Source organism: Ruditapes philippinarum, unplaced genomic scaffold (assembly GCF_026571515.1).
Source record: "Ruditapes philippinarum isolate M1 unplaced genomic scaffold, ASM2657151v2 ctg14134_1_1_1_1, whole genome shotgun sequence".
NCBI classification, from domain to species: domain Eukaryota; kingdom Metazoa; phylum Mollusca; class Bivalvia; order Venerida; family Veneridae; genus Ruditapes; species Ruditapes philippinarum.
Genome location: NW_026855986.1, coordinates 1 through 14,122, shown reverse-complemented (window position 1 = coordinate 14,122; position 14,122 = coordinate 1). Strand labels below are relative to the sequence as shown.

At 32.9% G+C, this 14,122-nt stretch overlaps 1 protein-coding gene across 1 annotated transcript; it reads right to left on the bottom strand.

Moving 5' to 3' along the window:
- Nucleotides 1-5,806: 5,806 nt before the first annotated feature.
- Nucleotides 5,807-12,736, bottom strand: LOC132745044 (uncharacterized). The gene is made up of 6 exons (XM_060733879.1): nucleotides 12,531-12,736; nucleotides 11,418-11,570; nucleotides 9,213-9,315; nucleotides 8,401-8,524; nucleotides 7,621-7,740; nucleotides 5,807-6,782 (listed from the first exon to the last, which is right to left on the bottom strand). The coding sequence occupies exons 1-6, from the start codon at nucleotides 12,683-12,685 to the stop codon at nucleotides 6,616-6,618; spliced, it is 822 nt and encodes a 273-aa protein (XP_060589862.1). The 5' UTR covers nucleotides 12,686-12,736; the 3' UTR covers nucleotides 5,807-6,615.
- Between the last annotated feature and the right edge of the window lie 1,386 nt (nucleotides 12,737-14,122).

Below are 14,122 nucleotides of genomic sequence, written 5' to 3'. Positions count from 1 at the left end.
CTACACAGTCTCTTTGTAAATATGAAATAAACATGTTTTGACTTCACACAAAGTAGAAATATCATGTTTAAAACTCTACACACTATAGGTGGTCACAATATGAATATAAAGTGTCGTTAAAAAAACTGGAAGTTTTTTTTAAGAAAAGACCAACTTTACTTGTCCTGTAAAAGGGAATGTGACTTCCAATACATTAATTCATTTTTTCTATTCAAAATAGACATATTCAGTATGGATTTCAGAGGTTTTAACAAATTCCTTTGATTAAAATATTTTACTCAAAGATGAGCATAGTATATCTTTAATTTCATTTCTCAATTCAATAAATTCAGTAATAAACCTACACCAATATACTATTCTATTTATCACATACCCTAAATATAGACTGTTTAAAGTGCAAAAGAATCATTTTTCATTAAATTGCACTATGGTGCATGCTAACATTTAGCACGTTTTTACTCTATGTATAAGTATAACACAAATGAAATCGCATCCAGATATATGCAAGGCCATGCAACAACATTTTTACTGAATCACAAAATCGGAAAATCGGCACAGGTATAAAAGATTTAAAACACATCATGACCTGTATTTTGTGAGGGAAAGAAATTTCAGTAAATTTTAATTTTAATTTTTGGAAAAGTTTGGAAAGATTATCCTTGAATTTTTTTTCCCCCAAAAATCTCTTTTTAAAATCTAAAAAATTAATAAAAAGTTGCGGGAATTTTTTTGTACAATTTTCAATAAAAGTTATAATAAAATTAAAAATGTAGAAAATTACAAAAAATTGGGAAATTGATTTTTTAAAAATTTATAATTTTCAAAACGGAATTTTTCTGACGAAAAAATAAGAACCCAATTTTAATTTTAGGCAAAATTAAATAAAAAGATTAGGGTAAAACATAATTGAAACAAAATTTCCCCTGTTGCCCACTGTACAAAAGGCAGGTACTGAAAATTAGTACTTTAAAGAAAATCCAAAAAAATCCGATAAGCAATAAATGTGTAAATGCTTTTTAAATAATGTTAATTTTAACAATTTAACAATGGCCCATAAAATACACCATACACGAAATACTTCGAATGACGTAGAGAAATATGACGTCACAAGTAAAACTATCATGGCGGTAAATGGTAAATATCGCGGGGTGAATTTGTGATTTACGTCTTTATCACTGAATATAGAAGAACAAGTGTATCATCAGGTATGTTAACATTTTGCTGGCATATTATTTAATATTTAAAATCATTACCAAAATATTTCTAAATTGTTTTATAAACACCGGATGGTCTTTTTGCTATTTCAATTTACAGGTAAATTTTAAAGTAAACAAAATGAAATTTGTTACAGGTTACTTATAAATAAATTTCATTGTACCATAAGAACGTTATAGACACAACCGTAATCACAAAAAATGATTTAAAAAAATTATTTAGGTAGAAGTCTTGGATGCATTATGTTTGATAGAAAAATCTACGGAAGCAAATTCGGGACATCAAATCAATTATTTGTCGTTAAAATCATCTTATATTTCTCGTCAAAATTGGTCAATTGCATAAAAAATATGCAAGTAGAATGTCTAACAATCAATATTGTTTCAGATAATAGATGAAAGATTGTGTTCCCTCCCTTTTGTTAAATGGATTCAAAAGATGTTTAAGCTTTCCTTCAAACAAGAACGTATGCTATTTAAAAAGGTTGGTATTCTTAAATGTTTCTTTCATTAAAGAAGACAAACAGAAGCAAATTTGGAGTTTTGAGATATTTGAATGTTTGTTTTGACCGCATACATGTATTTTCAAAATTTATGTTTATTTGTTTATTTTGCTGTGTGAGCATGTACTTGAATAGAATTCCAAAGAACTTGAATAATTTGTCTTGACATATTTTTTTTTCGTGAATGATTTCAATATAAAATGATGATAGCATATGGGTTATATATTTTTGTGTCAAAAATACATGGAAGCAAATCAAGTTTGTAATAGTATTATTATATTACTCTTTAAATGAGATGCTTTAATTCAGTCTGAAATTAAACTTAATTAAATGAAATATTTATATTATAAATATGAAAGTTTAATGCCTTGGCAAAGTTGGAATCCATATTGTTTTCGGATTAAATATTTCAGATGAAAGGTTATGTTCGACTATGTGACAAGAGTTGCAATAATTCCTAATCTACACTTAACCAAGACGATATGTTTTCTGAAAAGGTTGGTATTTTAGATGAATTTTTTAGAAATGCACAAAAGTACATAATTACTATGCATTTAAAAAAAAAAAAAAATGTTTAGTTTGTCATATCAAAATATTGATGTCATTGCGGTGCAAATCGGAATGTCTCTTCTATTAAAAAAATAGAATACTTAAAATAGTATATTTCTAGTCAAAACTAAGAAGTAACATTGAAATAATATGGAAAAAAAATTTACTATCATCTTTATTGTTTCTTATTTCAGATGGAAGTTTGCGCACATGTGTGTGAGGAAGGCTGCAATGAATTTTAATCTATTGTTTAAACAACAGTGCTTTTATAATTTGAAAAAAAAGGTTAGTATTTCTGCATAATTTTCATAAAAGAGGAACAGACACTCATAATTACTAAAAACAAAATATTTACAACACTGTCATTGTTTTACTTTATTATATATTATGACAAATTATTTCATTTAATAATTCATTTCTGTTAAGGGATCTATGAGGGCATTTGTGCTTGACTTGTTCCAGCGATGTAGTAAAACTGACAAACTGTTTTGACTAAAGTAGTAATCTGTTTCTGATTTCAGATGGAGGAATGCCCTATTTGCAAAAAAAGTTTAGAGGACGGCACAGCTCGCGTGCGCCTCAGTGAAAAAGGGGGTCATTGGTATTCAAGCTGCCAGTGCATATTCACCAACAGTAATTGAAGTTCAACCTGGAAATTATGTTCATGTCAAGTGTAGGAAGGATCTCACTCGACCTCAAAGAAACTGACTGAAAATAACGAACAAGACCCTAAAAGAATTTTTGCGTACACATACAAATAATTTTGATTTTAAGTCTCGTTGTCTGTTTTGTGCAAATTATGCAAAGTTTTCTTTCAAAGACAAGAAAAACGCTCTCATGATATTTTTCCAGTAAGAACACTTGATTTTCAAAATAAAATTATGGATATATGTCAAAGTAGAAATGATCTTTGGGCAATTGAAATTCATTCAAGGTTGAACCAAGTACTTGACTTACCAGCCACAGAAGCCATATACCACCAAACTTGTAGTGTTCATTTTAGAACTGGTAAAGGCATTCCCAAAACACTAAAGTGAACCAAATACAGGCACAAATGATGACCAGGCAGAAGCCTTTAAAGCGGTTGTTGAATATATTTGAAAATAATGAAAATGAAAGTCTGACAATTAGTGACTTAGTTAAGAAAATGTTTGAAATTTGTGGAGAAAAATATTATTCTGCCAAACATATGAAACGGAAAATAGTAGAACACTTTGGAGAGTCAGTAATTGTGAGCAGTATCGATGGAAAGAATGACATTGTTGCATTGAGAGAAAGTGTTTATTCTATTGTCCATACATTTTACAAAACTTCAGTTGAACTATCTGATGAGGAAAAGAAAAGGGAAATTATTGAGACTGCTGCAAAACTTATTAAGGCTGACATCAAAAGTATAGCCAGCGTCAAAGACAAGTATCCTTCTTTTACTGACATCTCATCAAAGGAGGAAAACCTAAATGTTTTACCAGACAGTCTGAAAGGGTTCCTTGGAAAATTATTTTCTGACAAAAAATCATTATTAAAACTGCAGCAATAGGACAAAGCTTTGATGCAGTCATGCCGACCAAAAGGCTTGCTACCACCTCTTCAACTTGGTCTAGGTGTCCAACTCCATCATCATTTTGGATCCCCGTTTTCTTATAGACAATTTAAACAGCCTTGGATTTTGTTGCTCCTATTATGAAGTGCAGAAATATGAGACAAACGCGGCTGCTGTTCTGTCAACCGATATTTCATGCCAAGAAAGCAGTTCTCCTTTCTTGCAGTTTGCTGCTGATAATGTGGACCATAATTTAGGAACAATAGATGGTCATAACACGTTCCATGGAATGGGGCATAATAGCTATGTCTTCTCCGGGTGCAGATATGTTCTGTGATCGTTCGGAGGATTGATGTATCTATTGATGAAATAGCTGCTCTCAACAAAATCAACAATACGTGCCTTCATTCAGTCTCATTCATCCCAAAACAGCTTAACCTTCAGTATACTACCTGAGAAGCAACCCTCATTACAATGTGAACCTATTGATATGCTATGTAAACTTGTTTGGCCCGTCAGACAAACAAGACCAAGTTGGTCAGGTTTCATGCAGGCATTTAACAAAGAAGAAAGTGAGTTTTATGGGAAATCATCAATTAGCTTTATGCCAATGATAGACCTTAGTCCAAGTGATGAAACATGCATTTTTTCAACACTTCATTTTGTTTGTGAGCAATCTGAAAGATACCAGAAATCTCCAGTATTAACTTTTAACCAGCCACTATATCAAAAAGCAATGAACATCATATTGTCATAAAGGTGTATCGAAGATAGTTTAATGGTACCAATTAAGACATCACTGCCACCTGCTCCAGAGAAATTGCTTAAAGTAATACGCTGTAAATGCAAAACGAACTGTGATACTAAAAAATGCACGTGCCGTAAATATGGATTACAATGCTCTAATGCGTGTGGTGATTGTAAAGGTATATCGTGTTCGAATACACTGACACTGGTAGATTTTCAGGAAACAGACGACGATTAAATGAGAATTTGTACTTTACAAATAGTGTTAAACGTTCTAAGGCATTAGTATTTATAGAACAATTTTCTCATGACTGTGTATGTTTGCATTTACTGCGGTAAATGCTCTTTCAAAACTTTCATTGTGTTATATGTAATGCTACTTCTATACGCTATTTAAAATTTGCTATTTAAAATTCGTGCACTTTTTACTGGATTTGTATGTAAAACATCGGTTATAAACAGAAATATCATATGAACGGATATAATGAAAAACAGTTTCTTTAACAAAAACTAATGAACTGACACTAATGAAAAACAAAATGAAAATTTGCTTGTACTGAATGTATGTTTTTTGTATTATGTCTATTGTATTAATACTAAATTATAGCAGTCATGTAAATTACATTGCGTTGATTACATGCAACAACAGTATATACGTTAGCTAACGGAAACATGTGAACATGTACTCTTTGTGTGATTTTTATGCTTATCTATTGAAGTATTGGTTTAGTATACTTGCTGTCCTTATAGTTGTTATCTTACCGACAAATTTGTCATTATTTGAGCAAATCTCATTTTCAATAGAAAGTGGGTGGGGTAATTATTTAGTATCATATTTGTAAAAAACTAGTGACTATGCAATGTTCACATACAACAATGTGCTAAGATATCATTCTATTGCGTTTTTAGTTGTTTTTATTGAAAATATATTACATAAAACTCTGTTTATATATGCAATAAAAGATTTTTACATAGCAAAGTCATTGACTTATTATTGAAGATAATTTTTAAGTACAAAATTACATCCTGTAATTGAAGGGTCATTATTGAAAAACGGCATGAGCAACAAAGGAGGACTTTTTGCTTATGATTGTACACATATTACTGTACAAAAAAACATCAAGATAAATTCTGTTGCAATTATGTCTAGGTTGGTTCCATATTTGTGTCTCGTTGATTAGCCTAAATATTATATACTAAATAACATTTACCTAAATGAAAATATAACTTGCCAAGTCATATTATGAGGTTGAAGCAACACAGTTGTAACTTGTTTTACATAAAGAAGGAGTTACAACAGTTTTACTACAAATCTTCAATTATTATGACAAAGCAATTAACTAATCTCGAAATATATGTATCTGAACACTAAGCTACAACAATGACTTGCAAATAATCAATTTAGAAATTAAGAATTTAGAAACAGGCCAGTTCTTACTACAGTCTGACCTGACTTTCTAAACTGCAGGCCCCTTGTTCACATAGATTTTAAACATCAAGATAACAATCAAATTCCACTAGAGATTTAAGGATCTGGATCAAGATCAGGATCAAAATTAAAAATGTCAAATATTCCCCATTGTTTATCTTCACAGATTGAATATTTAATGTAAACTTGATAAAATTGGACTTAAAATAGCATGCTTCTGAAATTTTAGAAGAAATATTTTGTAACTTAACAAGATATGGGCATTTTACAGTTGATTAAAATATTGATCCTGATCTTAAAATTGATCCTTAAATATATTTTGATTTTTGATCTGAATATTTCTTTTAGTTTTGTTACTTGTCAATTTTATCACAAAATAGAGTTGTTTCTTTGCAAATCATCAATTTCTTGAATTTTGTTTATGAACCATTTGCTTCTAGCAAAATACGATCAAATTTAGTTTTTATAAAACAATGTAAATAAAAATAGGATCATTTAATCCTTACCCAATCTTTTCTTAATGAACATCAAGCCAGGCCTGGCTCCTAAATATAAGACAAGATTGTTACAACAAAGGTGCGTCTACAGATCTATAATATTATTATTAATGAAAAATAAAAATAAATATCTAAATCATTTAAACAAAGCTGAACCGGAGCTACTCTTTCTAGGATCTGCGACAGCTACAATCTCATCTTTGATCTTCAATACAGCATTTACAACACTCTGTTCTTTATCTGTAACCTGTATATCATGTCCCATCTTTGCCAGACCAGCCAGTACCTTGGCAGAGAAACCCTCTGAAATTGATTGAAAAAAACTTTATTTTAGATTACTAGTATCCCTTTCCCACATGGACATGTGCTTTAATGTATGTGCGACCAGTGCAGATCCAGATCAGTGTGCACATCCATGCAGTCTGTATTAGGATCGCCATTGTTCACTTTTAAATTCATAAAAGAATTTCTGACTGAAAAGCGAACAGTGGGGATTCTGATTAGACTTCAAATCTGGATCTGCACTGGTTGCGCATGCGTTAAAACATGTATCCTTGTGGTAAAAGGTGCATGCCCTCAGATAAGCCTGACTATTTCAAGAAAATCAACCTTGAAAAAAAATGTTTTAAAATTTAAGAAAAGTAAAAATATTCACTATTCAAGAAATAATTTACATGTTTTATGCAATTAATGACTAGTTTTGCCGTATTTATTGCAATGAATAATATAACGCAGAGTAAGGATTTTTTTTGCATATTCTGACATTTTTTTGGTACAAATCTTAGATTTTAGGTACCGTTTGTAAAGTTGAATTATTTTCTTTGTTCACTAAGCAATATGTTACTTTTTAATACATTTCAAAAGTGTTCATGAAAACAGTTGGAATGAGTCCAGCTTTACTGGTGAAAAAGCTGACCTCAGGTGCCCTTCCAAGCATTATTACAAGCACATATAGGCATATAAATAAAATTATAACCCTTCCACAAGCCTCTACCTAGCTTTCACCATACACAAGTAATAATAAGCAATATACAATGATGCCCGATTGATGCCTTTTTTGTTTTACCCTTTCAAAATGAAATAAGAAATGTTATAGAATTCATATGTTTTTATTGAGCCTCTTTAAAAACATCTTTATTACCTTCAACTTCTACAACTTTAGCATCAGGATTGTACAGCTGACTGTGTATCCTTGGTGATGACACAGATTTCTCCAAGGTCATTCCAAAGGTCAAATTGTTCAATAATGTTTGGGCAATTCCTGAAAAACAGATAGAAAATCAAAGGTCATACATGTAATCAATACAACAGGGTATGAAGCAATATCTAAATAAATAATTGTATGAAATATTATAATTGTTAAAAATAATGTTGTTTCCATAATCTTATGGTTGATTTTCAAAAAAGTTGAGACAACTTACCTATCGCTTAACCTTGAAAAAAAAAACAGTTATTGCCAAAAGCTGTTGCAATAGAAGTAGAGTGATAATGTAGCACTTTAGGAAAATCTTTTAACAAGTATTTGGTAATATATGCAAAACACCCATGTAAATGATCGGCACTGAATAAAAATGAGATCTAAGGAATGATGTCATATCATCAACTCAAATTGACATGTTTTTGTAGCACTAGTGAAAACAGTAAATAATCCTATCTGATATGCAAGAAAAGAATAAATTGCAATGATGAGTGAATCCCTGATAAATGAATTAAATGCAATAAAGAATACTTAATAATATAACAACATCAATATAACACAATTTATTGTACATTCCTTGATCAAATGGCTAACAGAAAATGCTATAAATGTTGAATATAAAAGCCAGAGTTAAAACTTATCACATATGTGATATGGTAGAGGTTGAGAAACAAGGGGTTGTAAATATAGTTGTATATATATTTGACTCGGTCAGTCACTTACCTGTAATAATTCTGGAGCCATTAGCCGCCCCACACACCATACGTAGACCACATAGATGTCCCGTCTCATACACTACAGTAGGGGACATACTGGACAGTGGTCGCTTTCCTGGATGTATTTCATTCTATAATAAATAGAAATATAAGTACAAAACATCTGAGATGGTCCTAGAGTGCCCATCAAAATAAAAATTTTTTGCTTGTTTTGGGTTTGTTTGTTTTTTCATGCAAATTTTTACAGATTAATTTTTTGGTCATATCTTGGCAATCAATCCACCTAATTGGCTGTCCTGGATAACTGTTAAAAACCAGCAATTACCCATTTTGCTGTTAGTGAAGTCATTTTTTGTACTAGACAGGGCAGTTTATTTGTTTGTTTGAATGGCTTTTACGTCACATCAACACAGTATAGTTCATATGGCGACATTCCAGCTTTATAGGTGGAGGAATATCTCAGGTACCCTTCCAAGCATTATTTCAGGCACAAATCAGCACCTTAGTAGAACCACCAACATTACGTTAGCTAGCGGGATAGCTTTTGCACATAAAAGAATCCAAAGTCCCTGGCGTGAATCGTACCCGCAGTGATGAGGGGCAAGTGGTTTTAAGTCAACAACTTTAACTACTCGGGCCATGGACACCCCACTAGACCAGACACACTTAGACAATTCCTAGCCTTGGTAAGATTTCTATGTCCCTTGTGCAAAGAAATGATTTAAATAAAATGTAAAAGTATCACAAATTGGCAAAAAATATTGACATCTAACTTTTTTTATTGTAATAATTGAATTGTGAAATAATTTAAACCCTTACCAACACACTTCCTTCCCCTGGTTTATTGAAGTCAGCCATTTCATTGTTAAGCAGTATACCAGAATCTGTTAACACCATACTTCCAAACCAGTCATTGATTGTTCTTTAAATGAAAATAATGATGTGCTTCAAATCTATAATCTATTTTTTGGTTGGGTTTTATGTCACACCAACACAATATAGGTCATATGGCGACTTTCTAGATTTACTCATGGAGGAAGACTTCAGATGCCCTTCCGTGCATTATTTTAGGCACAAACCGCCACCTGAGTAGAACCACTGACGTTCTGTAAGCTCGCTGGATAGCTGACGGACATGAAAGGATACAAAGTCCCTGTTGGGATTCGAACCCAAAGCAAAGTGAAGTCAACAACCTTAATCACTGTATTAAAATGTTATCAATGATGTTAGACCCATATCTAAATATGAAATTTTCAGACAGGAAAGCCCCCTTACCAATAATCAGCAGAACAAATTATTGTTACAAGTATATCTTTACTATATAAGAACATCTATCTATACATGCATAACATAATTTATTGTTCATTTTTTTAACAAGAGGGCCATGATGGCCCTGAAGTCACTCACCTGTATATAGGCCCCAGAGCTGGGCCAGTTTAAGCACAAGGGCTTTTATTTGAACAAACTTGGTAGACACCCATTAGAAGATGTTTCATGCTAAACATCTAAGGTCTAGGTCATTGGGTTTTTTAAAAGAAGATTTTTTAAAGTTTTTTCTTTACACATACATTCAAAAACAATCACATAGCTGGGGCAGGGCCAGTTTTGACCCCAGGGCTTTTATTTGAACAATCTTTGTAGACACTTACTAGAAAATGTTTCATGCTTAATAGCTAAACTCTAGTTATTTGGTTTTTTTCAAAGAAGATTTTTAAAACTTTGCTATACACATATAAGGAAAATCAATGTCCCCCGGGGTAGGGCCAATTTTGACCCCAGGGGCTTTTATTTGAACAAACTTCGTAGACACCCATTAGAAGATGTTTCTTGCTAAATATCTAAGCTCTAGCTCTTTGGGTTCTTTAAAAGAAGATTTTTTAAGTTTTTACTTTATGCATATTGGGAAAATCAATGACCCCCTCAAGAGGGGCCAATTTTGACCCCAGGGCTTTTATTTGAACAAACTTAGTAGACACTCACTAGAAGATGTTTCATGCCATATATCTAAGCTTTAGCTCTTTGGGTTTTTTAGAAGAAGATATTTAAAGTTTTTTTCTTTTGGTTGCCATGGCAACCAGAGTTCTGCATGGAATTAAATTCTTTGAACAATTTTTAAAGGTGACCACCAAAAGAACATTCCTGTGAAGTTTGGATGAAATTGGCTTTGTGGTTTATGAGGAGATGTCATTTAAAGTAAAAACGAAAAGCGATCACAAAAGCTCATCCTGTCACTTTGTGACAGGTGAGCTAAAAATCAGTATTCAAATAGTCAATTGGTTTTTCAACAGTAACCCTAAATTTCTATCAAAATTCAATCCGAAAGTCTAATTATAATCACAAATCCCACGGTTGTCCCTCTATGCATAATTTCAGACACAAGTGACCACTTGAGTTCAACCAACGACTTTCACTATGGTAGCTGAATAACTTCTTCACTTTAAAGAATGTACAATTATCAACAGGAATGAAACCCTCAGCAACAACGGGCAAGTAATTTCAAGCCCGCAAACTTAACCATTTGAAAAGGAGGTCACAGAAGTTATAGCTACTATCCCACACAATGTAATTTGGGCATTTTTAAAATAAAATGTCATCAAAAGATAAAATTTCACCACAGGCTCAAACATTTATATGAAACTAGATGATTAAAACATATCTTGTCCAATTAAAAAAACATCTGAGCAGCGTCATGACAAAACCAACGTAATGCATTTGCAACCAGCATGGATCCAGACCATGCGCAGGCTGATCAGGATCCATGCTGTTCGCTATCAGTTTCTCTACTTGTTATAGAGTTGGTAAGCGAACAGCATTGATCCTGATCAGACTGCGCGGATGCGTAGGCTGGTTTGGATCCATGCTGGTCGCAAACCCACAATGTTGGTTTTGTCATGACACGGCTCAATTCTAAGTAAAGTATTTGCAATGTTTATTTTGCTGTTATTTTTAACAGTTGTAACGTTTTATTTTGTTAATATTGACTGAAATTATAAACACACCCGTTGTTGACAAGAAGTAACTTACGTAGTAACTGAGACCATAAGCTCGGCTGTATCTATCACAGATATATGAGCAGTCCCTTTATCTGCAGGCAATCCAACAAGGTTACCGTAGAAATCAGCGTCCATCGTGACGTTATTTTTTGTCTTATTTCGCAGACGTGTCGCTTCTTCTTTGCTTTAGACATAATAAAAACATCCCATATGATAATTATGCTATTTTTAAAAAACAATAAACCAGCCTAGTCATGACAAAACCAACATAATTGGTTTGCAACCAGCATGGATCAAGACCAGCCTGCCAATGCTCTTTGTTATCAGTTTCTCCTCTTGTAAGCGACAGCATGGATCCTGATCAGACTGCGTGGATGCGGAGACTGGTCTGGATTCATGCTGGTCGCAAACCCATTATGTTGGTTTTGTCATGACGCGGCTCAAATATCTAGAAATATGGGCATGAATATCTTTTTTTTCTAAACCAGCATAAGTTCTACAATTCAAAAAGTTAACTACCTATATTTTTAGAATAATCTTATAATAACTTTATTGTATCATAACTTTTTTTTCTGTAGTACCATATTTTTGGGTTAAAGGATCCAAAACTATCAAAACCATTATTTTTCTGACTTAAACAGACTTAGATACTACTGATATTTATAGACAACATACTACATACATGTATAAATACACAGAATACTGAAGCCAAAAATAATGCTTGTAGTCACTACAATTCTTTTTTTTTATTATACCACCCTGAAATTTGGTATTTCCCCAGTTTTACTTTCAATTTCTCTACCACAAAGTTTTAATCTTCCCTATCCAAAATAAACCACTTAAACAACAGCTGTTGGTAGGACAGCATGCTCGAACATTCTTAGTGCTTAATAGTAAAAAAGACTGAATAATGTAGTTTTTTTTAGAAATCTATGTTAAAGTTATGGGCCTGGGATAGTGACCTTCTATAATGTTCTCAAGTGTGTGAAGCTTCAACCCATTCCCTTTAGTAGTTCTGAAGATACTAAATTGGAACGAAATAACTTTTTTTTTCTCAAATTTTGACGCAAACCCCAGGGTGAGTACAAAATTATAGCTCTTTCTATCCTTCCAATAGTTAACCTTATTTACACTTTACACTCACCTTATCATCACTTTCGTAGCATTATCAATGCTTGCTGTGTTGAACTTTGGGTCTCCTAGAAGTTCTTTCTGAGCATAACCAAACTTAAATGCCTCCAGTATTCTGTGATATGTCTCGTTATCATTTTTAAGAGAGTACCCCTCTAAGAAGTTCATTATGGACAAGATAACTGGTCCGCTCCCTGGTGCCGGTACAGACTCTACTGTATACCCTGAAGATAATAAATAATGTTTGTTTGTTTTATTAACTTTATAACCATCCTATTAGCTCAGTAGCTGTTGGATTGTGAATCTGGAGACCCAGTTTGATTCCCGAACAGTGCAGGTCACTTATGTTGTGAAAGATCATGAAATCTTTAATACAGTCATTCACACTGTAAGAAGTAAAGGCAACAAGTACTGGTAAACTGCTTGACAGCCTGCCTGCCCAGGAAGTATGTGGTGGCTGAACTGCACATGGTAAATTCAAAGTGGCTTATAGCCGTGACCAGGAGTGAAAACTACTACCAACACCACCACTATTAAGTTTATCACTAGATTAACATATTGTTAACAAGTTTTAAATAACTGCCGTCATGTGTCAAATCCACAGTTTCTTAACAAGACATCCTTTATCATGTTTTAATATGAATGAAAGTCAAAACTTAAAGTATTATGTACAGGTGTTCAACGCATTGATTTGTCACTTTTTGCAAAGTTGCCAATCAACTTGCCGAACACCTGTTGTATTCACCACATGAAGCTGCTGCATTGCTTGTTTGTTGATGGATCTTTAGACACACTGTCAGTTTAAAGGTTTTACTGCAACATTCGAGGTTTGGAGGAAACCCTCAGACATCCCTTCATGCATTGCATTGCAGTGGCACCCGAGTAGAACCACTGACATTCTGTAAGCTAGCTGTATAGGTTCCACACATGAAAGAACCCAACAGTGGAGGGCAAGTGACTTTAAGATGCCGACCTAAACAACTTGGCCATTAAGGCACCCAATTTTTTTGGGCCAAACTCTACAGTTCTTTTCTTTTTCTTTTCTTTTCAACACATTGTCCACCAAATTACTTTACCACCAAACCACTTAAAGACCTGATTTATACAAAGAACGGGGACTAGCATATCCCCAGTCCCTATATTTTAGACTACAGTACACAGACTTGGTTTCTTAGTAAAATTACTTAGAATTGGCTTTTGTTATGAAATTATTCACCATCAACAAAATTTTGTTACAGGCACCCATAAACATTTAGTTTGTTCACATGACTTATCTGTCAAAGTACAATATCTCATATTTTTTCAAGTATGGTTTACGAACAACTTGCAATACCTTGGTCTTACAATTTCATCAATACATTGTATAAACTATTTGGTTTAATAGATTAGGTAATTTTCAACAATATTTTCATCAATTTTTTAATATCCCATATCAACAAACTCATAGCCCGTACCCCATCCCCCATTAGGATCCTTGCAGGTTATATCAAAGATAATCAGGCTTTAAGAGGGAAGAAGACTATGATGCTTTTTTTCCTGCACCTGCACATGAACAAGACTCATACCAAACCAACTTAAACAAGAGCCATGTCAACATGGCCATTT

Bases quoted from the DNA above. Each gene is read 5' to 3' on its own strand.
- LOC132745044 (XM_060733879.1), bottom strand. From the start codon at position 12,685: ATGAACTTCTTAGAGGGGTACTCTCTTAAAAATGATAACGAGACATAT. The intron at 11,571-12,530 runs GTGAGTGTAAAG...TTATGTCTAAAG, and splicing joins GCTACGAAAGTGATGATAAG to CAAAGAAGAAGCGACACGTC. The intron at 9,316-11,417 runs GTAAGTTACTTC...TTTCATTTAAAG, and splicing joins CTTATGGTCTCAGTTACTAC to AACAATCAATGACTGGTTTG.